Source organism: Notamacropus eugenii, chromosome 7 (genome assembly GCF_028372415.1).
Source record: "Notamacropus eugenii isolate mMacEug1 chromosome 7, mMacEug1.pri_v2, whole genome shotgun sequence".
Taxonomy (NCBI): Eukaryota; Metazoa; Chordata; class Mammalia; order Diprotodontia; family Macropodidae; genus Notamacropus; species Notamacropus eugenii.
This window is the reverse complement of record NC_092878.1, coordinates 23,752,113-23,779,382: the sequence shown is the minus strand read 5'-3', so window position 1 is coordinate 23,779,382 and position 27,270 is coordinate 23,752,113. Positions and strand designations below refer to the sequence as shown.

Here is a 27,270-nt window from a genome sequence, read left to right as displayed (position 1 = left end):
TAGTAAAGACTCTTGATTGATAAAGGCAAGATGTAATCAGAGGCACTTGATTATACTAAAACAAAAACAGCAAAAGATCCTATTTTGCTGTAAGGGAATCCTTTTTGCCTCCTGAGTAATTCAGCAATTGGGGCCCTGAGAGATTATGAGACATAATTATGTCTTTTAAACCAAACCTAGTTTGGTTTTTTTTGGTTGTTTTTTTTTTTAAGGCAAACAAGTTTAAATGATCTGACAAGGGTCACACAGCTAATGTCTAAGGCCAGATTTGAACTCTGTTCCTCATGACTTCAGGGCCTGCACTCTATCCACTATGCCATCTAGCTGCCCTTACCTGGTTGTTTTCTGAGACAAAACTTGAACTCAGATCTGCCTGACTTCAAGTTCTGCCCCTAACAAAAAAAAAAAATTTAAGAGTGATAGATAATGTGACATATGGGTACCACACTGTCTATCAGTCTGGGAAAAAAATTTTTAGCCAAACCTATAATTTAATTGATATTCACTGGTACTTTCTAGTAAGACTATCTGCACCATTTTGCAACCCATAGCCTTAACAGTGGTCAAATCTTGAAACTTGCAAATGTGTATGTGACTTATTAGGGCAGAATATATTCAAAAGAGAGAAAGTGACTTTCATTATCCAAAGCCTAAAGAGCCAAGGTGAAGATTATCAAAGGCCCTGGCACTTCTATTCAGTCATATGTTTTCTATTTGCCAAAGATTTGGTAGGAACCAAGAGAAGATTGAGGCATGGGGTAGTAAATTCAGTACAAGAGACTTGGTTTCTAGGCCTGGGTCTGTCACTAACTCAATATGTGACCTTGGCCATGTTATTTTTCATCTCTGGGCCTATATCTTCTTCTGAAAAATGAAGGTATTGGACCAGATGATCTCTAAGAGATACAAGGTGAAACCCAAATCAGGTCATTTCCTTCCTTAGCAGTAGACCTACTTAAACTTTATGTTCGAGAAAAAGTTGAATTTACAGCTAATGGTTAAATTGAGATGTAGACATGATCTGTGACACTGTGTCCCTATTTACCACAAATAAGTAGAATCAGAAAAACGTTCTGCTTGGATACATGTCCTCGTCACCAAAGCAGTCAGCTTCCCAATTCTCTTTTCTATATTTAGACATCCTGGTTTGCCAAGAGAGGTGATGTGGTGCAAAGAGCAGGGCTGGCCTCAGATGGAGGTGGGTGGTGCTGAAAGGTTCCCAGCTCCAAACCATCTCCTGCACTGGCTTGCCATCTCTACAATTAGAAATTCAGTCTTTTGGGTTAAAACCCTTTGCAAAGCTTAAAACACTATATATATTTTCTTTATAATGATGATGACAGTCAAGCCTTCCGGTCACCTCTAGGACAAAACACAAACTCCATCTTGACATTTCAAGCCCTCTACAATCTGGCTTCAGCCTACCTTGGCCAGCCTTCTTTGGTTTTTTACTTTTCTTTTCTTTTTTAATTTATGGGATAAAATAAGCATTTTCATAATAAATAATAATTTACAACAATTATAATATAATTTATAATTAAAAAGATGATTGCACATGACATGGCAAATCTACTATGTACAATTTGCTATTCTTTTTAAATAAATAATATTTATCATATAAATTTCTTTTTTTTCCTTTCCTCCCTCCCCCCTCAACTACCATTAGACACAAATGAGTGTGTATGTAAAATGATTCTGTACATACTTCTATTTGTCAGTTCTTTCTCTGGATGCAATGATCACCCAACTGGCCAGCCTCATTTCCTGTTTTCTCCCCTTATCCAGTCTTCAGTCAAACCAAACTATCAGGGATTCCTTGAACTTGACTTCCACCTCTAGGTACCAGCCTTTACACAGACAATCTCCCAGCCCCACCCCTGGAAAATTTAAATACTGTCCCTTTGTTTTTATTTCAAATTCTCTTCCTTCAAGGTTCAACTCTAGTGCAGACTCCTCTAGGTTTTTGTTCTTAACTAACTCTTCATGACCCTATTTGGGATTTTCTTGGCAAAGCTACTGGAGTAGTTTACCATTCCTTCTGCAGCTCACTTTACAGATGAGGAAACTGAAGCAAAGAGGCTTAAGTGACTTGCCCAGGGTCGCACAGCTAAGAAGTGTGGGAGGTTAGATTTGAACCAAGAGCTTCCTGACTTTGGACCCAGTGCTCTACCCATTGCACCACTTAGCTGCCACTATTTCCCAACCAGATGAAAGCGTTCACTTTCTCTTCAGCATTTTCCTAGAAAAGGGATTCTTTACCTGAAGTCTGCTGTGAACTCCTTTGTTTGTTTAATATATTTTGATTATTGTCCTTCAATATAAACAGTTTCTTTGTAATCCTATGTATTTTATGCATCTAAAAACATTATTCTGAGAAGGGATCCATAGGCTTCCCCGGACTGCCAAAATGGTCCTTGAAGCAAAAACAATTAAGAACCCAATGGATAGAACACTGGCCCTGGAGTCAGGGGGACCTGAGTTCAATCAGAGCTCAGATACTTGCTGTGTGACCCTGGGCAAGTCACCCAACCCTGATTTGCCCTCTCCCTAAAAGAAAAGAAGAAAGAAGAGGGAAGGAAGGAAGGAAGGAAGGAAGGAAGGAAGGAAGGAATGAAGGAAGGAAGGAAGGAAGGAAGGAAGGAAGGAAGGAAGGAAGGAAGGAAGGAAGGAAGGAAGGAAGGAACCCATGGCCACAGCAGAGATGTCAAGCAGGCCTGGGTCACGTACTGTTGCAATACTCCAGGGAAGATGAAAATGTAATTGTGAAACATTTAACAAAATACATCAAATTTCAGTAGGACAGAACCTATATGATTGTACACCATGGCAGGGAGGGAGTGGGGAGGGAGGGGGGAAGGAGGAGGGAGAGAGGAGAAAAAAATCTAAGATATATGGAAGTGATTGTAGAACATTGGAAAATGAATCATGTAATTTAATTTAAAATAAATAAATAAATGAAAATAAAATTCAATGGGACATAGATAATGTTAATATGTGTTTTCTAAGTCAGTATGCAGCCTCAGAGATCCTTATATGTGGTTCAGTGGTCCCCAAGTTCACTTCCAGTTTGACATCACTGGCCCCAAGAGCTTTGAATCTCCAGGAAGAGAGCACCTTCTCTACAATGTTGCACTTTTGTAGGATCCTTATCTGAGTAGGGGTTCTATCTTCCCTAAAATGTAAGCTTCCTGGGGGCAAGAATACATTATTTTTCAATCCTGTGTTACCAGCCCCAAGCACAGGATAGCATAGTCCAGAATGGACACTTCAGTGTTTGTTGGTTGGAATTACTGCCTCTCCTGAGAAGGGTAACACATTAAGTTATTACTGGCCATTTAGTAATACCTGGGGGGAGAATTAGTCCATCAGATTAGCTAACCAGTCATGTAGCAGGTCCTAAGGAAATGAAACAGGAGACTGGTAGAGGGAAAGCCAGGCTATGTCAAGAACATGGGGTGCTGCCTGAGCAAATTTGAGAGCCCTGGGTGCCCGGGGCCAGGGAGGCTAGGGGAGAGGTGGGGTCAGACCAGGGCCAACAGTCTTGCCCGCATGACCTTGCCTGAATAAAACCAGTCAGCCAGATTGCAGTAATTTGACCCCCTCGCCTTACCGAAGAGGAACTGAGACCCAGAGAAATTGCCTCCAAGTGGAACAGGTCCCCTGAGGCCAGACCCAGTGCTTTCCTCTAGACTACGCAGTCTGACTCACAGCAAATAACAATGACCGCAAGCAATAACCCAGAATTTTCCAGTTTACAGAGTATTTCCCTTACCATGACTTTTCCAGAGATAGGGTTCAACTATTGTAGTTCTGAACTTGCAGATGAGAAAACTGAGACAGAGAGAGACAGAGTGATTTGCCTCTTCTGAAACCAGTTTTTTTTAGCTAGCTTTTATATAGTCCTTTAAGGTCAGCAAAGTGCTTTACAAATATTTCATTTTACCATCACAATCACTCTGGAGGGTAGATGCTGTTGTTACCCCCATTTTACAGATGAGGAAACTGAGTCACATAATTACTAAGTGCCTGAGGGATTTGAACTCTGGTCCTCTTGTCTCCATCCACTGTAACAAGCAGCTGCCCCTATGGGTCCTCTTTCCAGTACATTGCAATGCCTTTTCCTATTTTACATTCTCCTGACCATGGTTTTCTCCATCTGTCAAATGGGATGAATATGGTTTTCCCCTTCCCAAGGAATCCTGGGAAGATGACGAGGATAATGCTATCAAAATTTCTAAAGCAGGTACTATAAAAGAAGGTATAGGCATTCATAGTCCTATCCCAAACTGTTCCTGACCCAGCCGCAGCTACCATCAACAAAGGGTTTATTTTCAACTGACCATTTGTTTTTCACACCCTTCAGGTAAGATCTGGCTGTCATATTTTGGCCCCAGTTTCAGCCAGAATTTGTAGGTTTGGACCATGCTAAAGATGACAGGGTGATATACTGTGAAGAGCCCCAGACTTGAAGTCAAAAGACCTGGATTCCATTCCTGTATACATTGCTAGTTCTGTGACCTTATGCAAGTCGGTTATCCTTTCCAGAACCTCAGTTTCCCTGTCTGTAAATGGAACTTATAATATTCAAATCCTCTATCTACCTCATGAGGTTGTTGTGAAAATTAAACAGCATAAGGTGTATAACATATTGTAGAAATATCAAATACTTTTCAGTGTGATTTCTCATACTATACGCAGAATTCGCCCGAGAATAAATAGCCTTTGGTGTCACCGTCAGAGACGAAATCACTTAGCTTTATACAGGGCATGGACATGATGCAATTTTGTGACTTTCTCTTGTGATGCAACCTTGAGAATCATGAACTTCCTTTTTCATATGAAAAATCTATAACAGTTAAAATACTAGGAAACTTAGCAAGATTCCAAAGGAGACTTAACAATGATTCCACTGTCAAATGCTACCTTCTGCCTTCCTCACCACTCCCTGCTCCCCTATCACCCTAGAGAACCTAAACAGCATCCCACACACCCCCATAGGTTTCCATGGAAACTCAACAAGAAGAGAAGGGAGAGGCAGAGAATATTAGGCTCCCAGGTTTCTTTCAGGTGGGCATGCGTGTATTTTCATGTTTGCATTACAACTGATGGCATTAATCTTCCTTGGATCATGAAATTACAGTTTTAGAGAGGGAAGGGACCATAAAGGTCATTTAATCCAATCCCCTCATTTTTCAGTGAAGGAAACTGAGACCCAGAGAAGTTAATAAGTGACTTGTCACTGGTTATATGGGTAGCAAGTTGCAGAGCACAGGACAAGGAAGATGAAATATGAGTGATTATTAAATGGTAGGAAAGTTATGGACTTGAACATGTGCTAAATTCTGGGTGTCTATTAAAGATTCAACCTCCCATCAGACATTTTGGCCATGACAACAAATGGAGACAAATCCAATGCATTTAATGTTGGGTAGATCATGACATAAGAATCCTGGGTCCTTCACCTACTATCTCTTCCTATGGGAAAATAAAGGAATTGATTATACCTATATCTCTTGTTGAATAAGAAGGAAGAAAATCAGCTACATAGCAGGAAGGACCCAAGCGTCTTGGAGCTCAGCCCATCTTCTGATTCCCACAAGGCCCTGATTGGCAGGAAACATTTCAGAGCAGATGGAGGGGAACAGCTCTGTCAGGATTCAGCCAAATGAGGAAATGACTAGAAGGCCCGCTTAGAGGTGGAGGGTGACTAGGCATCTCAGGGTCTAAGTGAGCTCTTGTGAGCCGGACGAAAGGGGAAGCAGAAAATTAGGGTCATTCGGGAGAGTTTGAATGAAGAGCAATGGAGCCACACAGGGATGGCCATGAACAAAGGCCATGAACCAGAAAGAACCGGTGCTGACAGGGAACAGTCTCATCATGTGGCCCCCATTGCCCTTTCCTGAGAGCAGCACATAATGTGTTGGCTTGCAGACGCAGAGCCACGAAACAGCCTTTGAATTCCAGGAAGAGGTCCTGAGTACCTCTGGGCTCAAGCTAACAGAGTTTTAGACAAAGAATCAACTGCAACCAATAGGAGATTGCCCTGTCATCCATTGGATGGAATGGCTGGGACTGGGGAAATAAGGATATTTCTAAATTGCTTCATTAAAAAGTAAGCAATGAGAAGTAGGAAGGAAGAGTCGTCTAACTGTACCATCCAGCACGAGGCTGGAGTGGGATGAGGGGGAGGAGAATAATGCCTGGTCTCTGAGGTTTATTATCCTTAATATACATACATCCTGGGAGACTAGTCCTGGGCCATACTAATCGGAGTGGTTCTCACTGGTTAAAAATGGCCCAACTCACTCTTCACTTCCTGTTGTCTGATCAATCCAAATGGTGATTTGTAATAGGATTGGATCTTTTGGCAGGAAAATCTGAGTTCAGATCCATCCTCACACACTTACTAGCTTTTTGACCCTGCACAAGTCACTTAACCTGTCTGCCTCAGTTTCCTTATCTGTAAAATGGGGATAATAATAGCACCTGCCTCCCAGGGTTTTTTGGGAGGATTAAATGCGATAATATTTGTAAAGTTCTTTGTAACCTTTAAAGCATGGTATAAACACTAATCATTATCATTAGTAGATTCAGAGCTAGAACAGATCTCCAATTCAGTCTAGTTATTTTGCAGATGAGGTCACTGATCCTGTGCACTTATTTCCTGTCTTTAGCCCTTACTGGTCACTGTGTGGTGTCATAAGGAAGGGATCCTTTTATGTGAAATATCTTCCCTCTCTAGCTGTATTTCAAGCAAGGGTTCTTGTCTGATACCTTTCTCTAGGAACATGAAGCAAGGGGCTATAGAGTATGAGAATATGACATTTCTCTGCTTCAGTGAGCTTCAAACACTTTTTAAAAATAATTCTTTCTCTGGAGGGTGGCAGGACTGGGTGGTAATGCAGACAGGCAGGCACACTTTGCTATTACACATTTTATTTATTAGATCTTTAATATGATACCCCACATCAAAATAAGCCTGAGGATACAAAAAAAATTATAATGATTCTTTGAAATACCTAAATCATCTAGCATCAGTAATAGCAGCATATCCAAATAAAAATGAACAGTTTGGACAGTGTTTCTCCTAAAGCCACTCCCCAAGAGTCAGCCAGTTTAAAAACTGAGTGTTTCCCTTCAAAGAGCAAAAACTCTGTGGGATGATGATGGGAGAAAGAAATGAAACAACCGTTTATTAAGCACCTATTATGTGCCAGGGGCTGTGCTGAGAGCTTTACAAATACTGCCTGCTCCAATCCTCATAATGATCCTGGAAGGCAGGTGCCATCATTATTCCCATTTTTCAGTGGAGGAAACTCAGGTTAAGTGACTTGTCCGGGGTCACAGAGCTGGTAAGTGTCTGGGGCTGAGTTTGAACTCAGATCAGTCTGACTCCAGGCCAAGGACTCTATCCACCATGCCACCTGGTTGCCTGAGGGAGTGAGAGTATAACTCTGCTCCAATCCTATGGATGCAGCATACACACAATCCCCAGGGACAGACACAAAAGCTATTAGGAGTCACTGGAGTACGCTTTCTCTTTAACAAGACTAAGCCTCATGATTTGTGTCCTTCATCACATATGTTCCCAGCTCCTGTGGGAACACTCTCTTTGTCTCATCTTCATACTCTCCCTATTTACTGGTTCCATCCTGATCTAAACATATTTCATTCTATCCATTCTAAAACCCCAAAAAAACCTTTCCATATGGAAAACAACATGGTACGGTGAAAAGAACTCTGGATTTAGAGTCTGAAGACCTGAGATTGAAACTCTGCTCTGTTATTTATGATGACCTTTGTGACTTTGAGCAAAGCACAACTCTCTGAGACCATTTCTTCACCATAAATGAGGGGGAAAGGCATTTAATAGGGGTTTACTTTGTGCAAAAAAAAAAATGTGTTAAGTACAGGGAATACAATTTAAGAAAAAAAAAAAGGCAATCCCCCCTCAAAAAGCTCCGACAACACATATAGTTTTAAGTTGGATAAAGAGGTCCCATGGTCCTTCAGAAACATCAGCCAAGTGGTGGTCATACATCTTCTTTAATTTCATTTTCAACTGATAAAAGAATATCTCTCTCTAAAATGAAAGATTTGGAATAAGTAACTTTTCAGATTCCTTCCATGTCTAGGACTGTGATTTTATGATCCCATGTTGAAAAATAGAGGGGTGGGAAGGCAGAGGCAAATTGGCAGGGAGTCTGATTTGAAGGTCTGAAGAGTTAAATCTTATCCTCTCCCTTTCCCTCTTTCTCCTCTCCTTCTATGAGTAAATCATTTTTCAGTGCTTAACCATATAAAACCACCTCACCCCCACAAAGAAGGTGTGAGGATTCACAGGATGAGTTGTGTTGAAACTCTTTGGAAGAAAACGTGTAAGGTGAAAGTTTAAAAAAAATAAATTTAGTCATGCTCACCCTGGACTGAGCTTCTGGAGTTCTTTCATATGTGTTGACTTTTTCTCTAGTTAACCAGAAGACATAATTAGTTCAAAGCAAAGGCATTTAATGAAATTTAAATAGGGCAAAAAATTTTGCAATGGAAACTTCCCCTCCCATAATGTAAGGCAATGTCTCACAGATAGATACAGGTGTGTATACATGTATATGTATGTGGATATACATGTATATATGATTGTATGTGTGTGGATAGATAGATAAAGATAGACAGACAGACATATAGATAGAGATAGATATAATCAGTGTGGAGAATGAACCTACATAGAGATCATGAATGAAGGACCCATACATGGAAAATAGGTAATGTATGTATATGTATATGTGTATATGCTTGTATGTATGTGTATATATGTAGATAGAGATAGACAGACAGATAGATATAGATAGATGTAATCAGTGTGGAGAATGATCCTACATAGAGATCACGAATGAGGGACCCACACATGGGAAATAGATAATCATGAGTAATCTTTGAGAGACTGTTCATTTGAAAGGTGGATTGGAAGACACATTGAAAGAGCTTAAGGAGAGATGGATGGTGAGGAATGAAGAGGCAAGTGTAGACTACTCTTTGAGAGGAGAAGAGGACCACATCTTGGGAAGGTCTTTTTAAGAATGGGATAATTGGATATGTTTGCAGACAATGGGGAAGGAACCAGTAAATGAGGAGGGGATGAAGATGAAAGAGAGCACTTCCAAAGGCAATGGGATGAAGGGCAAAAATAGAGGGATTTAGCCTTGTTAAAGAGAAGGGCCACCCAATCCTAAGACTGAGGCAAAGTAGGAGAGAATGGGTGAAAACAGAGATTTTTCACTTGTGGAATAAAAGAAAGAAATTAGCACTTATTAAGTGCCTACTGTGTGCCAGGCATTGTGCTGAATTCCTTACAAATATTATCTCATTTAATCCTCACAACAACCCTGAGAGGTAAGTCTTTTACTGTCCCTATTCTACAAATGAAGAAACTGAGGCAGATAAAGGTTAGGTGGCTTGCCCAGTGTCACATAGCTAGTTCTGAGGCCACATTCAAATTCAAGTCTTCCTGATTCCAGCACCTATTCTCTTTTTATTGCTTCACCTAGCTGCCTCTAGTTGATAAAAGATATGAGATAAAATACGTAAGAAAAATTCATTCTCTCAGTAAAACAAATAAGCTCATCTGCTAGAGACAGGAGGTATAAAGATGGAAAGCTTGTGGATGGAAAATAATTAGAAAATTTGGACTCTTGGGAATGTGAGAGTTGATCAGAGATGGCTAAAAGAGTTGATCTGGAGAAGGAAGGACCCAGCTGAAGTTAGGCAACATGAGTTTGGGGTAGACCAAGGCTCCAAGGTTTCATGGCTTCTTCTAGAAGTCATTTTTCAGTTCAAGAGTTGGGGCAGGGAAGGCAGGTAGTTGTGTAGTCTAGGGTTGAGGGTAATAAGGTATGAATTCTGGAAGGACAGGGGGCAAAGGGTTTAAGGGTAGTAGAGAGGGCTGTGATTTACAGAAAGGATTCTCTCCAGCCTGAAGGGAGGAAAGCGGAGGCTGGAACAGGAGTAATGAATTGGAAAAATAGACAGCAATGAAGGCACTAGAGGACAAGGGAATGTGGAAGAACAGTCTTAGGAAGTGCCTAGAAGGAAGAATGAGGCAGGTGAGAAGTGGAAAGAGAGGGGATTATGGTCAGTGAGGAGAATTTCCTAAGATCATTAAGGTAAAACAGTCAGGGTTATGGTCAATCTAAGGTGTGATCACCTCTGTGGGTGACTGTGATGGAGAGGAAACGAATGAATGAGCTTTTCTTAAGCACTTACTATGTACAAAGCCCCGGTGGGGGGAAGGGGACCTACAAATAGAAAAGTGGAGACAGTCTCTGTTCTCAAGGAGCCCGTGTTCTAATGAGGAGGATAACATATACAGGAGGTTTCAGCTGCATATCAGATGGAAAAGCCCCATCTCCTTAGGGTGCAACAGCAAATCAGATGGTAATGCATCTTCTTTAATGTTACCACTACTAGTAAAAATCATATCCATTTCTGACATTAAACCATTTGATCATGCCAAGGACTCTAAAACTTTCCTTCTGAGACTTCAATAGCTGTGACTAGAGATGCTATAGAAGCAGCTGTCAGGTCCAGTGTCCTCAGGGGTTGTGTCCTAAGATGATAGTTATAGGTGTCTGGGCAGGCGAGGGGTTGAGGGAAGGAGGATCCGATCCTCCAGGAGTTCTTTGGCTTACCTGACCATTGATGGCAGTTGGTGGTGGCAAGCAAAGAGGCCTCCTTTTTCGACAGTGTCTCTCCCCCTCGCCAATGGCCATGGGACCCAGGAGTTGAGAAGGCTGATGAACTTGGAAATCAAGGTGTTCAAAGGAATATTAAGCTGAATGTGGAAGTCACTGAGGATGAAAGCAGGGAATGGGTTGGAAAGAGGAAGCCAAATAATGTTGGTGACAAAAAGAGGGAGAGTGACATGGAGATCAGTCATTGATAGCATCAAGAATCTTAACGAGGAGATGAAGATGGATAAAGTGAACTTCAAAGGAAGAGAAGCTGCTTGATCATTAAAAAGTTCTGTAAATGATAGTGAAGAGTAAGAGGTATGCCAGCTCCTGGCCCAATGTGTCACCAGTGGAGAGGATGGCAAGAGATTAGATGTTTTTAGAAAAAAGTCAGGTTTCTGTGGGCATCAGAAGATAAAAAGAGTATGAGAATAATGAAAATAATATTTACATAACAAAGTACTTTTATAGGAGGAAGGGATGTACATTAATAGAATGGGATCCCAGTGGAAAGGGAAGAAAGAGATAGGAAAGGACTGAGGAAGGATATGGCCAGGCTGGACAGCGATGAGAGTAACCAGAGAGATCGCAGGAGTGATACAACAAGGACAAAAGAAAGTATGGAGAAACCTACGGACTAAACTGGACCATAGTTTCCAATTAGAATTCTAGTGTAAAGTGTAGAGTTCTGTCAATTGGCTGACATAAGAAATGTGAAGAATGATGTTAATGAACACTGGGAAAATTACATGGTGAAGGAGATCCAAGTGGTTGTTGTTTCTACAGATTCTACATCCAGATGGAGCTGGAAAGGTTAGGTATGAACCTATTGTCCCAGGCAACATGTAGCAAGGGCTTCCATTGCTCAGTATTCTCCATTTCAGTCCTTTGTGGGTCTGGAGCTAAGTCCAGGGCTGGTGGTCAGAGGTGAATCATATAAGGAAAACATACCTAGTGGTGATGGTACTTTGGGGAAATTATCAATGGATGTTTTCCTTCGGATTTCAATTGTTTTCCATTGGGCATCAATTATCATCCTGAAATATATGCTCCATGAAGACAGTGACAGACAAAATCTTGCCCAAACTGCTTACATTCCCCAGTACCTAAGCAGCTAGGTGGCATTGTGAATAGACCACTAGTCCTAGAGTCAGGAAGAGCTCAGTTCAATTTTTCTGCCTCAGGTCCTTCTTAAGTGACCCTGGTGAGTTATTTAACTCTTCTGCACTTCCTTTTCTTCATTCATAAAATGCAGGGGCTCTACTCAGTAACCTCCAAGGTACCTTTCAGCTCCAAATCTATGATGTTAAGACCTCACATGGTGCTCTGTAGACAGCAACAAATTTTGAATCGAATGAAAGTCATTTAACAGTACTATCCTATCTCTGTGGCTCAAAATAATTCACAAAGGTTTTGCACAAAAAAAAATGTAATTTATTCCATGTGAATACTCAAGAAAAATAAAGTCATATTTTGGTATTTTTAAAAGAGTAACACTGGGAGAGTAAAATATGTGTATTAACCAATCAAAGCTACACAATCCACAGACCTTAAATAAAAAAGTTGGTGATGAAAACAAAGTGATGAAACCAATTATTAAGTTGAACCCAAACTCCTGCATCCTAAGCCCGGCTAATGCACTGAGTCCTTGATCACTTGCTAAAATTCAGAAAACGATATTTTCTTTATTTCCCCTATGACTTTGAATGAGGTCTGGAAAGGAATGTCAGGCTCTTGACCTGGTAACTTTGAGTATTTATGATTAAGAGTTCCTATCCTCCTTATTAGCCAATCAACAGATTGAGCTGCTTTTTCCAAAACCAGTATGCAGAATTCTAGTGCAGAATGGAGTTCCAGGCTGGACTAAGAATGCAGAATGCTGAAAAGGATACCATCAGTCCTCAGCTGCATATGCTGTTGGAGATTTGACAGACCATAGGTTAGCGGATTCCACAAATAACCCCCAGCTCCCACATTTACCATCAGCCCCATCCTCCTCCCTCACCAGCCATCTGGTGACGAAGGCCAAAAATGGATTGATGAGAGTTTCCCTCTTCTCCCTGCCTCTTGTCACCTTCAGAAAGAGATTTTACTAAGCAGTTAAACATTCCAAATGATGGGGGTTATAAAGACTGAGGTAGGGTCAGGTAGAAAGAGGCAAGAGGGGGAAAAGGGAGTGAGGGGGAGGTATGCATAGGCTGCAAAAAATTTAAAAACTTGAAAAAAAAACCCATGCCCTGATAACGGGCTTGTATTTCTGTTGGGTTACCTTTCTCCTTCCAATGCCTAATGCATATGCTTCAATTTACTTTTCTAGACACAGATGGAAATCTATGTCGGAGTAACCAGCTGCTACAAGTGATGCTAACCATGCACCGTCTTCTCATCTCCTCTACCGACTTGCTCCAAAAACTCATCACTCTATATCCTTTAACACCTAACTTCTGCTTTCAAGCTGGGTAAAAAGGGGAAAGGGAGGGAAGGGAAGGGAATAGATATTTATGTAGTACCTATTATAGAGGCAACTGGTGACTCAGTGGATAGAGCACTGGAACTAAAGTCATAAAGATATGAGTTCAAATCCAGCCTCAGACACTTCCTAGCTATGCAACCCTGGGCAAGGCACTTAACCTCTGACTGTCTGACAAAATGGATCCACTGGGGAAGAAAATGGAAAACCCCTCCAGTATCTTTGCCAAGAAAACCCCAAAGGGGTTCATGAAGGGTCAGACATGACTAAAATGACTGAACAAGAGCCTACTATGTACCAGGCACTGTGTTAAGAGCTTTGAAAATATTACTGCAGGAGGTGATGATGATGTGATGTGAGGTGTTGTAGGATACAAACCAGAGGAGTGTGTGACTGCTCTGCTCCTCTGTGTCCAGGGATTTGGGCCTCCTGACCTTGGTACTTCTACATGGCTATTCTTTAGTCTCCCTTCCCAGAAAGTCACTTAGGAGCACCAGAGTTCTCCCTAAGACTCCCCACAAGCTGAGGATCTGCTCTTGGCAACACAAGTGGAGTTTGTAATGAGATTAGCTGGAGTACATGTCTAAAGCCTGCTAGGTGAGGTTGTCTATGTTACCCATGACCTGAAGGGTAAGATGAATAAGCTAATGCTTTCTACCTGGCCTGAGGAAGTACATATAAAGAAAGTGATGTCACCTCAGTTCACAGACTCAGAGGATCATCACACTTGGTTAAGCTAACCCAATGACCTCGTTTTACAGATGAGAAAACTGAGGCCCAGAGAAGTCACAGAGGTAGAAAATGTGAGCGGTGGGATTAGGTCCTCTGCTTCCAGAGATAGTATCTTTTCTACCTTTCTACCTTCTCTTCTTTGTTCAGGAACTATTGGTTCCGGGGAAAAGACAGTGGCCTTGGAGTTAGCAGACCTGGGTTCGGATCTCATCTCTGACATTCACTAGCTGTGTCATCTTGGGCCAATTATTTCTCGTCCCTCAGTGTCTTCATTTGTAAAATGAAAGGGAGTTGATGGGGCGAACTCTGAGTTCCCTTCCAGTTCTAGAGCTAAGATCCACTGGAACTGATCTTCTAGGTCCTTGGGTGCAGTTTTTTGACTGAGTCCAAGTTTTACAGAACAAATCCTTTTAATAAGGGGATTTGTTCTGTGAGGTTTGAGTTCAGTCAAAGGGCTGCACTTGGGAACCTAGAGGGGATTTGTTCCGTGAGGTTTGGGTTCTGTCAAAAGGCTGTACTTGGGAACCAAGAGGTCCACATGTGGCCTTGAGGCTGCAAGTTCCCCACCCTGAACCCTTAGCATAGTGTCTAGCAAACAGTAGGCCCTTAAAAACTTCTTATTGACTGACTGGTCGATGATGATGATGATGATGTCATGGGTCCATGTCCAGGTTTAATCATTCTTACTTTTCAGCAGACCAAGGAGGGTAATTCCAATAGGTCATTCAGAATATCAGATTTCAGGAGCACAGTTCAATGAAAATTTCTTTGAGGATATTTAAAATCTTTGCCCACTTTGTAGCGTACACCTTCATGTTTGTTATGTGAATAAATGTTGCTGCAGAAATCCAGCAGTGATCCCTGGACCTTTTCATGCATATGGATACTAAGAGAAATGAAAGATTTCTTTTCTACTAACTCAGCCAAAATTCTTCCATACCCCAAGGATGTAGACTGGGAGATGTGGGAAGGTGGTATGTGAGAGATATTTCCACTTCTCAGATGGTAGATTTCTGTAGCATGCCCATCCTTTTTCTCAATTTTCCCATTTATTTAGGAAGGCTGAGACTGAAGAAAGCTTGCAGATGTCACAAGCTTTAGAAGTAACAGCTTGTATCATGCGTGCAGGCTCACGCAGGAAGGCTGGCAAGTGCCCAAGAAGGCCTTGTTTGTTTCTCTGACTTTTTTTTTCTGGGTGCAAAACTAGTATAGACAGGAGATACTCCTGTACTCTCTCTATCCTCACTCCCTAACCCCCACCCCAAAACTGCTTCATTTGCCAGATGTGATCCCTGAAATAGAAAGAGGCTGGTGTTTTGAGACTTAACCAACAGTAAAATAGGACAACTGCCCCAAAACCCCAGAGACCCAATGAGTCACTTAGTAGCCAAGAATGGACCCTGAATGTTTTGACAGAGAGAAGTCCCTCAGAATCTTTCCTGTCTAGTGAGCGCTTAACTGGGAGTCAGGAAGACCAAGTTAAAGTTCCATTTCTAGTTAAATGACCATGGGAAGATCACTTAACATCTCCTGTCCCACAGTTTGGTCACATGAAAAATAGGGTTGATACATTTAATACCTTCATCATAGGGCTGTTGTGAGACTCAAATGATCTATGTGTAAAATGCTCTGCACACCTAAAAATACCATATGAATGTTGTTTATTGTTCTACATTCCTAGCTTATTATGCACTAATGTGCCAGTTTTCATCATGGCATGCCCCCTAGAAGGGAGGCTAGATTGATCACATCTGCCACATAGAGAGAAACTTAAGATTTCCAAGCAAGAATAATTTTTGCCCTTGATGCAGGACGTTTCCAAATCCAGTCCTCACTCCCAAGTATAAGAATTTTTCAGTCCATCGCTCCAGTTGGTTTTGCATTTTTCCATTGCAGAAAAAAAAAATCAAGACCTCACATAGTTCAAATGCCTTGAAGACTCCAGGTAGAACATTTGGAAAGTGACCAAAGAGTGTTCACCGGGAGGTGGGGTGTAGGAGTAAGCTAAGAAGGGTGAGGTCTCTGAGCTGCAGAAAACTGAATGAGTCAGGGCTCTGAGCACCCATATTCTGTCCCTCCTCTGGCAAATATCCATTTCTTCACATGCCTTGTGACTATAAAATGGCCCCAGGCTGACTCAAGCAGCTTAAAAGCTATATTCCCTCACTACTTGGATTTTTGTGTGTTTTGTTTCCTCTGGCCAGGAACTCAATGAGGTTGTGACTTCAGGAGAATAGCTAAGCTGGCAGTTCTTAGACCTTTTAGTCTCAGGTCCCTTTTACATTCTTAAAAATTATTGATGTCCTCCTCCCCAAGAGCTTGTGTTTATCTATGTAATGTATCAGTGTTTACTGTATTAGAAATTAAAGACATTAAAATGTTTTGACTTTGTTGACTCCCTGAAAGGGGAAGCTGGACTACATTCTAAGAACTTCTGAGCTAAGCCCATACCTCAGGAAAAAATAAGTTCCAGATAGGTTAAGAACTTACAAGGTCAAACAGGTAGTTAGAAAGGGAGTTGGTTTTTGTATGTGGGCCCTTTTATGAGAGTTGAGACTAAGGGTAGGCAGCATAGGCAGTCACCCAGAGTACAACCAACAGAGGGGTCGTTTTAAATATTACTTCTTATAAATCCATATATTATAATACTAAAAGTTAAACTCTCTTGCACAATAAATATCTATTTTTTGATATATCAAGCAAAATGTTCAGAACTTTCAATTTCAGAGTACAGAATCAGAGAATTTCAGAGGCCAATTCTATCAACCTACGTAAACAAGAATGTCTCCTACAATACATCTGTCAAGAGGTCAACTTTGTTTGAAGACACCCCCCACCCCCACCACCACACATGTACATACACTTTCCTAATCTTCTTACACTTTACTCTCCCCCATGTTCTCAGATATCCAGTGACTGGCCTCCATATTGTTCCTCACACAACACATTCCATCTCCCATCTTTGGAGATTTTCTCTGGTTTCTCCCTTGCCTGGAATTCTCTCCCTCCTCATCTCTCCCTCATGACTTTCCTGGCTTCTTTCAAGTCTCAGCTAAAATTTCTACCTTCTAGAATATGCTTTTCCTAGTCCTTAATTATACTGCTTTCTCTCTATTGATCATCTCTAATTTATCCAGGTATATCTTGTTTTATATAATTTGCATATTGTCTTTCCCCTTGGATTGTGAGTATCTTGAAGGCAAGGGCTGCCTTTTGCCTTTCTTTGTATCCCCAGTGGCACCATGCCTGACACTTAGTAGGAGATTAAAAAATGCTAATCCCCTCCCTCCCTTCCTCCCTTCCTGAATTCTCTCTAGCTTATCAATGTCCTTCTAAAATGTGGTACCCAGAACTGAACTCAGTACTCCAGATATAGTATTACCAAGGCAGAGTCCAGCGGAGGTTATCACCTCCTTAGTTTTCTGGAAACTTCCAATGTAGCCTAAAATTGTATTAGATTTTTGTGACTGCCATATCAAACTATTAACTTCTATTGAGTTTTTGGTATACTTAAACCCTCACATCTTTTTTTTTTTTTTTAAGAAATGCTACGGTAGCTACATCTTGTACTTAGGAAGTTGTTTTTTTTTTTTAACCTGGCCATAAAACTTTATATTCATCCTCATTAAATTGCAACTCAGTGAATTTTCCCCCAGTACTTTAACCTTTGAGGATCTTGCCTATCATCTGATATGTTATCTGTCCTGACCACATTCATATCATCTGTAGTTTGATAAGCATGCCATCTACGCCAGGACATGGATGGAAAACATTAAACCCCTCAGGAGTAAGCTCATGTTACCTAAAGAGCTCGCTGCAAGTTGGCATTAAGCTGTATCTAGCTATGTTTTGGAGCCAGTCATTACCACAGTTTCAAATTCACCCAACTGTATCATCCAACCCACATGTTTTCCACAAGAATTGTATGAGAGAAGTGGCCAAATTCTTTGTTGAAATCTAAGTAAATTAGATTTACTGTATTCTGTCCATCATTAAAGTAAAACAAAGAGATTCTGGCACAGAACAATCCACACTGTTCCCGATGAAACCATGCTGGGTCTCGGTGACCACCACTGCTTCTTTCAGTAATGTTCTTTCACCATAACTCCATACTTCTTCCAGGAGTCAGAGATAAGCACACTGGTCTATTGTTTCTAGAATTCATTCTCTTTCCCCTTTTTAAAATCAAAACAACATCTGTTCTTATCTCCAGTCCTGGACCTTCTCTCCCGTTCTCCATAATCTCTTCAAGATCGTTGAAAATGTCTCCAAAACCTTATCTGCCGGTTCTTTTAGCAGCAGAGGTTGTAATTCATTGGCACCTACTGACTTGATTTCTTAAAGGGTAGTTACAGGTGCTTTGTCTCCCTATTTATCTGGGGTTCAAATCCTCATTAGCCATTTTTGCTCTGTTCTTTCCTTAGCAGAAAAAATAAACAAGCAAGTGGAGCAGCGTGAACTTCTCTCTGTCATCTATTCCCATCTTCCCCTGCATCCTGAGCGACAGCCCTGCCCCTTCTTCGATCCTTCAATATAGATTTTTCAATGTATTGATTTCTTTAATTTAATTTATTAATTTTTAGTTTTCAACATTCACTTACATAAATTTGAAATTTTCTCCCTCTCCAAGACGCCATGCAATCTGATATAGGCTCTATCAATATAGATTATTTTTAAAAATTTTCTTTTTTTCTTAAGCATTTCTTGGCAGCCCCAGCTCACGCTGACCACTCTTACAGGATGGTGCCACAGTTTTCTCGTCTTTCTTTCATCTTTTACTAGCTGTATTACCTTGAGTAAATCATTTAACCTCTTTCTGCTTCATTTTTCTTAACTGTAAAATGGGAAGAATATTGGTACCTACTTCAGAGGGTTGTAAGTATCAAATCAAATGAGATAATGTTTGTAAAGTGCTCGGCACAGTGCTGGGCACATAGTAGGTGCTTAATAAATGTTTGTTTCCTTCTCTGTTTTGGAGAGAACCCCTAGACTTTCTCCTGTTTATTGTCCAGCTTCACCCAAGAAGAGTTGTTATATATGTTGTTATATCTGCTTCCTCATCTGCTTTGATTACCGTTAGATCATGACCTCCTTGAAAGGAGGAACTATCTCTTGCAGGTTTTACATCCCTAGCATTTAACACAGTGCCTGAAATATTTTGTTGTTCAGTCATGTCCATCGGCACTTAATAAATGTTGATTGATTGATTCAACTCCTTACAGTTTGGTTTCTGCCCCAACCATTCCCCTGAAATTTCTCTCTGAAGAGAGTCACCACAAATTACTTTCTAATCACAAATCCAATGACCTTTTTTCACTCTTCTTGGCAAGGCAGTTGGTATTAGGTGACTTGGTCAAGGTCACACAGTTAGCAAGTGTCAAGTGTCTGAGGCCAGATTTGAACTCAGGTCCTCCTGACTTCAGGGCCAGTGCTCTATCTACTGAGCTGCCTAGATACTCCACTTCACCCTGTTTGCCTCGTCTGTAAAGTGAGCCAGAGAAGGAAATGGCAAACCACTCCAGTATCTTTGCCAAGAAAACCCCAAATGGGATAACAAAGAGTCAGAAATGACTGAAACAACTGAACAGCAATAAACTTCGGGTTACGTAGAAAATTAATCACTATTATATGATATAAAGAGAATACTTCTCAGTGCTTGAATCTTAAGAATGGGGGTTGGAAAAGAGGGAATAGATGGGGGAAATATTGATACCTGGTACTTGGGTACTAGGAAAAGGTATTTGGTAAGGACTTGGACCTCCCCATAGGAAGACATGTTTTATAGTAATGTGGTGAGCAAAGGTTTCCTTTTACCTTAACCTAGTCCTTACGTATAAGGATGCTTTGGCCAAACATTCACCTGGCCTTTGTTTGAAGATCTGCTATTTTGTAAGGTAAGGTTTCTGTTTGATGTCAGTGATTTTCCAGAGCTGGGACAAACAAAGTCAGTATACAGGGAATGAGAGAGACAGTGATGTCCAGTTACTCTCAGGATGGCTCCACCTTTTCCTTCTCATTCCATGCATATATCTTTCAGAGTCATAATGAAAATGGCAGAATGTTTACTCTGGAAATCCATACTAATTTTCTCTTCCATGCAACTGAGCTTAATAAGCTCCACTGCTTTTAACCATAAAAAAGTATGTAAATTCATCCTTGAATCCTTTGACCTAGAATATAAGTAGAAGTGTGGAGAGATGATAAAGGATCCCTTCAATTTTAACACACACTCATCTGAATTTCATGTGCTTTTGTGCCTAGAGCCAAGTGGATGTCAGTGGCTGCAATTTTTTTCCAGCTACTAAAAAAAAAAAAAAAAAAAGGAAAAAACCATACTCTATCTTCCCCCCTACTCCCCCACCCCCAAGGCCTCTTTATTAAGCCACAGATCTGCTACCATCAGTCTTGGGAATCCACTAAAGAGGAAAAAATTCTTTCTTCCTTACACTCTGAACTGACTGTTTTTTAATCTCTTCCTTATAGATACTGGATAACGGAATTCTGGGTCATGTTTAAATTGGATGCCAGCTTGACAAACACTATGGAGGAGTTTCAGGAATTGGTGAAAGCTAACGGTGAGGAGTTACACTGCCGCCTAATTGATACAACTCAAATGTGAGTGTCAAGGTTTGGAGTAACCTTTCAAAGTCACATTGCTTCTGTCATACGGTCATAGTGAAACTGCCACCGCAGCGGTGACTGCTGCTAACTACCGTGAGCTCACTCGTTCAGAGAAGCCCACCTGGGTCTGTCAAGATGATTCACATCATGTTATGAAAAGTTTTTGCTTTTGAAAAAGCCTGATTCTTTAACCGGGAAGCAAAGAAGAAAAATATACTGGCACTGTAACTGGAGATGAATCCCTGGACCAAAGATAAAAAATGGATCCAAATTTAAAAAAATAAAAACAAGTTGAGGGATACTGACTTTTCATAGATATTAGTACATAGAAAGTATAACCATGGGAATGCCATTTAACCTCTTTGAGCCTCAGTTTGCAATAATCTAGAATGGATATAATTAATCTAATACCTACTTCATAGGTTTGTTGTAAGCCTCAAATGACAACATATATAAATCTTTTTTGCAAAATATAAAATATGCTTTATAAATTTCACTTATTGCAACAATGACAGTGGTGATGGTGTTGCTGATTCATATTCAACTCTTTGTGGCCCTGTAGACTGTGCTGTGCATGGGCTTTTCTTGTGAAAGATAATGGAATGGTTTGTTATTTCCTCCTCTGGTGAATTAAGGCAACCAGGGGTTAAGTGACTTGCTTAGGGTCTCACTGGTACTAAGTGTCTGAGGTTGCATTTGAACTCAAGTTTTCCTGATCCAGGTCTGGCACTGTATAGACTGAAGCATCTAGGTGGCCCCACCACAGGGGAATACATATTGTATAATAAAGAGCAACATGGTGCTGAAGATTGACATTCGCAAAATATTGAGTTGGAATGGATCCAAAATCATTGTGAGGAACCTTTCCCTTACATCAAGCAAAATGTTTCTCTGTGGCTTTACCCATCACTCCTAGTTCTATCCCCTAGGACCAAGCAGAATAAATCTGGTCCCAGGACTAGCTTTTATGGATCATTGATCCTATTTTGCTGGCCCTCTTCTGTGGTGGTTGATTGCCCTAAGTATGTGTATTCATCCTTCGTTGATGAAGAAGACCATGCCATCAGAGAAATAATGACATGACTTGCACTTGACTTTGTTTTGAGTGAGGGAGAGCTGTGCAGGTCACCAGCCTCACTTCTCCAGAGCCATCTGAATGTAGTGACCAGATATTTATCAGGATGACTGGAGATGACCCAGGATGAGGCAGCTGGGGTTAAGTGACTTGCCCAAGGTCACACAGCTAGTGAGTGTCAAGTGTCTGAGGTGAGATTTGAACTCAGGTCCTCCTGACTCCTGCACTGGTGTTCTATCCACTGCACCACCTAGTTACCCACCAAATGGTCTAATGGAAAGAGAACTGAACCAAATAACAAGTAAGGGGTTTCTTTTTAGAAGGAATAAAATCATAGTAAAATCCATGTGAAAAAAACAAATAAGCAAGATTATCAAGGGGCACCCTGGGCAGAAAGTGGTGGAGAAGATAAAGGAATAAAGAAAGTGATCTTGTACCCCTGGAATTTAAAACATTTTCCAAAATAGTTATAAAAAATTATCTGGTACTAGACCAAAAAATAGATAAGTGAGTCAAAGTAACAGGTATCCAAGTAAATGTGTATGTATGTATATATATTATATATGTATATATATATTATATATGTGTATATATATATGAAAGAGAGAGAGAAGATTAGTGTTTGATGTAGCTATTGAAAATAAAAATTGGAGAAATGTTTCACTATTTAATAAATGTACTTGAGAAACTTGAACAACAATTTGGTGGAAAATTGATTCAAGCTCATATCTCACACCATATAACACCATTCATTCTACCTGGATGATAAACATGAGTAGTAAAAATGAAGTACGGAAGATAGAAGAGTAATGCATTTGTTTTAATTGTGAAGAAGAAATGCCTTTTTTAATTCAACAGAGAGAAAGAATTATTAGAGACAAGACAGGTGTGCTTGACGACGTTAAAATAAGAAATGGTAAAAATATATAATCAAAGAAAATAACAGACTGAAAAAACATTTATGACAAATGTGATAGATTTAAAACTTGGCATCTAAAATATATAAGGAACTGTTAAAATTTTGCAAAGTTAATTCTCATTCCATAATGGATAAATATGTCCAAAAGATGAGAATAAATAATTTCCAAAAGAGAAAATACTAATTGTTAATAATCACTTGAAAAAATGTTCAACTTTATCATTCAAAGAGATGCAAATTTACATAACTTTAAGGTATTAAGTTCCCACACATTCAAATGTAAGAAAATAACTTAAAGCAATGAAACTGTGTTGGACTGGTTATGGGAGAACCTTTATTAATGACTAGTTAGATAGCAAACTTGTAGAATTATATTGGAGAACAAATACAGAAAAAGTTAGAAAAATAATTAAACCATCTAATTGGATAATTTCATTATTAGAAATATCCTCTGATTTTTTAAAGCTATCTTTTCAAAGATTTTCATAGCAGGATTATTAACAATGCAAGAAGCTGAAAGTGTCTTAATTTCCAGTATCAGAAGAAGAGATAAATAAATTATAATAAATTAATTTCATGAAATAGCATAATAAAAAAATCCCAAAAGCATGTTATGGTAGAAGGAGTGCAGGATTTGGACACTGGACCCAGGTTCAAATACTGGTTCTGCTATGTAGTAGCTCTGGGCAAGCTACCTTAATCTCTCTCCATCTCAGCTTCTTATCTGTAACATTAAGAAGTTGTCGCTGAGATCCCTTGCAACTCTAAGTACTATGAAGAAATCTGCAAAAAACCTCTATGAGAAAAACAAGATTAAAAGAACAAAATACACACTCTGACCAAATAAGAGGAAGAGTAAATAAGAATAAGTGGGCAGCTAGGAGTCACAGTGATTAGAGCACTAGACTTGGACTCAGGAAGACTCAACTTCCTAAGTTCAAATCTGGCCTCAGACAATTCCTAGTTGTGTGACCCTGGACAAGTCACCTAACCCTGTTTACCTCAGTTCCTCATATGTACAATGAGCTGGAGAGGAAAATGACAAACCACTCTGGTATTTGTGCCAAGAAAATCCAAAAATGGGGTCATAGAGGGAATGTACAACAAAAGCTTGGATCAGTCCAATACTCTTGGTTGTCTTAAGGAATCCAAGGGAATTTGCACACCATTGTATGGAATGCCAAAGCAAACCTCTGCACATTTACTTAGGACACCATGTGTGTCCCACACAGCTCTGTCATTCTGTGTGATGGAAATAGGGATGCTCAAAGAAAACATTGGTGATAGAAATACTTTCCTTCTAAAATGTTAAATAGGAAATTTGCATTTATTAAAAATATTTGCGTATACCAAATTTTCATTAGCAATAGCAACTGGATTTCTTCTGTTTTCTTTCCAATTTCTTTTAGAGGGGGTGAAGATGTTCTATACCCTAGGCTAGCATTTGAGTTCTATCAATATATTGCAATTTCCAAAGTATTTCATTGGTGAAATATTTAGGAAATACTGTACTAATGAATGGAGATTTTTTTTTCTTTCCTGGGAGAAAAAAGCCAGGTACTCATTGTTCTTATTTTTATACATCTTTCATTACATCTACATTTCAAAACCAGATCCATTGTCATAGAAGCCATTAATTAGGATGAGGAGTGCTTTGGGGAGCAAGGAGGGAAGATAATACAACATACTTAGATGAAAGAACTAGTAAAAAGGAATTAAAACTATGGCTAGTGCCTATGATTTGGCTCTTCCATTAGCTTGAAGTAAATTTATTTTACCCTAGAGCATGTTTGAAATGCTTACTGAAAAGGAATAAGATATCTTGGTTGTAGTCATCTATTATCTATAATGTAGTCATCTATAAAAATGATTTGGGGAAATTTTGATGACGTTTTAGCCAAAGAAATGTTATCTATATTCTTGTGGGAAATGCTAATGGATTTTTTTTTTTTTGCGAAAACAATTTTGATTTATTTCTCTCTTTCTTCTCCCTCTCCCTTCCTCTCTCTGCTCTTATCTCTGTCTTTTTCTCATCTGACTGTCTTTCTCTGTCCATTGCCTCCTGTCTCTTGTCTCCCTCTCCCCATCTCCTGTCTCTTTCCCTTTCCTTCTTATATCTGTCTTTCTTTCCCCATCTCCTCCTGTCCCTGTCTTTCTCTCTCTCCATTTCCTCATGTCTCTGTCTCTCTCTGTCTCTTTATCTCTCCTTCTTTTCTCCTTTCTCTCTGTCTTCTCTCTTCATCTCCTCCTATCTCCATCTGCCTATCTGTCTTGAACTCATACAAAAAAAAGCAATGCTCGAGACTGGTCTAGGAAGCTTACTCAAAGGATAAAGCCCAACACCAGTAAGAAACGGAAAGTCTCACTTCTCTTTGACCATCTGGAGCCAGGAGAGCTGTCCGAGCACCTTACTTACCTTGAATTCAAATCCTTCCGAAGAATATCGGTATGTTTTCAGGACGCTGGTGAATGCGTTGGGGCTTCAGAGAAAAGCACATAGCTGAGATTTGGGATCCATACATGCTAAAACTCAAGAAGAAGAGGGGCAGGGCATAAACCAGCAAAGAGCAAGGGGTAGGTGTATATGCCTACTACCATTCATTGCTGGTGTAGTGAAAGGAGTACTAGCTCTATAGTCAAGAGACCTGGGTTCAAGTCCTGTTTCTGATGGTTAGAGTCTGTGTGAACTTGGACAAATGATTTAACCTCCCTGGGTCTCAGGTTCATCATCCGTAAAATGAAATGGTTGTGCTAGATGGTCTTGGAGGTTCCTTCCAACTCTGAATCTATCATCCTCTAACCCAGAAGGATTCCTGAGTCTTGGCACCATATTCAGTGAGTCCTCTCCAAAAGAATACAGTCGACAATTCATCTCAAAAACTTAGGTGATCTGTCTGCCACTGCCTTGCCACCCACCTCTGACCGTGACCTTCACTCAGCTCCTCCTTAGCTTTCTAGGATCCTAATGTGGCAGCAGTTCTCTCTTTCCAGTTTTGCTCAGCGGCTTCACTGTCTGTACAAACCACCCACCTTCCAAACCTTCCACTGCCCAACACTTTGTAGTGCTTTTAAGACCTCAGGGATCTCAGGATCATGAATTTAGAACTGAAGGGAATCCCAGAGGCTATCTAGTTCAACACCATTTCTCCACTCTACTTTACCTATAAGGAAACTGAGGTCCAGAGAAGGTAAAGCCACAAGGTCAAAATGGGCCATGAATGGCAAAATCTGGATCTGAACACAGGTTCTTGGGTTCTGATTATACCTCTCCTTCCATCATGCCACATTTAAAGGGTGTTTGTCACTCAGGCAAACAGCATGGTATAATGAGAACAGCACTGCACTTAGAGCCAAAAGCCCTACACAGTATTATGTTGCCACTGGAAAATGGTGAGCCAGTTTAAGAAAGGTCTTTTCCTCCTTCTGTAATCAAAGCAGGGCAAAAGAAACCCTGGTGCCAGGCAGCTTCCTTCCTCTGCCAAGAATCTCCTTCCCCACACCCGCCTTGTAAATCACCAAACTATACAATGTGCTGCTCCCCCACACCCTGACCCCTTTACACACCCACCCCCTGTCCCAAAACAGAAGGAGCTGCCTCAAACAAATGGCAACCTACTGGGTCTGCCAATGCCACCTGCCATCCAGGAGCAGGCCCTCCTACCATTCACATTGGAGCAGAGCTGAAAACGGTAGTTTATCACTCCTGGAAATCTGAACTGGCAGTGCCTTCCCAATCAGAGCTACTAAAGATCTGCTTGGTGCCAGTGGCCAGATAGATTGTGGGGGAAGTGAGAAATCGTTGCAAAAGTGAGGACTCTGAGTTGGCATTTTCCATGGCATACTCTGAAATAGCTGCTTTTCATTCACTCCTTCAACAAGCATTTATTAAGTCCCTACTATGTGTCAGGCACTGTTTCAAGAACTGGGTATACAATGAAAAAATTTTTTAAATGAGAAGAAAAAGGGAGTCCTTGCCCTCAAGATTGAACTTTCCTCTGATGGACCAGCCCCTTCACAGATTTCTCTAAGGATGTCTGTATTTTATCTAGGCAGTTTTTAAAATGTCATCTAGCCTATGAGGCCGGAAGGAGGAAGAATAAAAGAGGTCATGTCCTCTATCTTTCTGTTGGAAATAGATAATAGTATTTACTATTTCCTTTTTAATATGTTATTTCTCTAAGGGGGACAAAGAAATCAAAAACGTACATATAAAGGAAAGGCACTGAAAGATGCTACTGCTGATAATAATGTGGTTGAAATTCTGAAGAAAGCAGGTTCTCTCAAAAGTCTTGTATTTGCAGGGGTCCCAGCTCTAGTCACCGTGCATGTGCATGAGTTGGGTCCTTTTTTCTGTAGTCAATGATTTTTAAAAAAAAAAACTTTACCTGTGACATCCCCACCTAAAATGCAATGTTTATCTGCATCTGGTCACACACTAGCAATAGCAGTACTTTGAAACCCTGCCTTTGTAATATGTCACCATCTTGTAGAGGTTATGGGTTATGCTGGAGAAAGCAAAAACCTGACCTCTTTTTGGTAGCGCTGATTTAGTAGGGGCATCTTTGTATTAAGGGGTCACATAGCAAACTGGGATGTACAATTAGACCTCGAAGCTTTCATGTGACATTTATTTTCATGCAGGTAAATAATTATAGGATCGTAGGATAATCCGTTTAGAACCTGAAGGACCTTAGAAGCCATTGAGTCCACCCCCCACCTTGCTACA

At 40.4% G+C, this 27,270-nt stretch overlaps 1 protein-coding gene across 1 annotated transcript in view; it reads left to right on the top strand.

Moving 5' to 3' along the window:
* Positions 1-27,270, top strand: part of RASGRP1 (RAS guanyl releasing protein 1) — a 118,703-nt gene that overhangs the window by 60,024 nt on the left and 31,409 nt on the right. The window contains exons 3-6 of the mRNA XM_072622977.1: positions 13,045-13,150; positions 19,761-19,823; positions 20,413-20,544; positions 24,837-24,990. Coding sequence (XP_072479078.1) covers positions 13,045-13,150; positions 19,761-19,823; positions 20,413-20,544; positions 24,837-24,990 — 455 coding nt within the window. The remainder of the gene's footprint in view (positions 1-13,044; positions 13,151-19,760; positions 19,824-20,412; positions 20,545-24,836; positions 24,991-27,270) is intronic.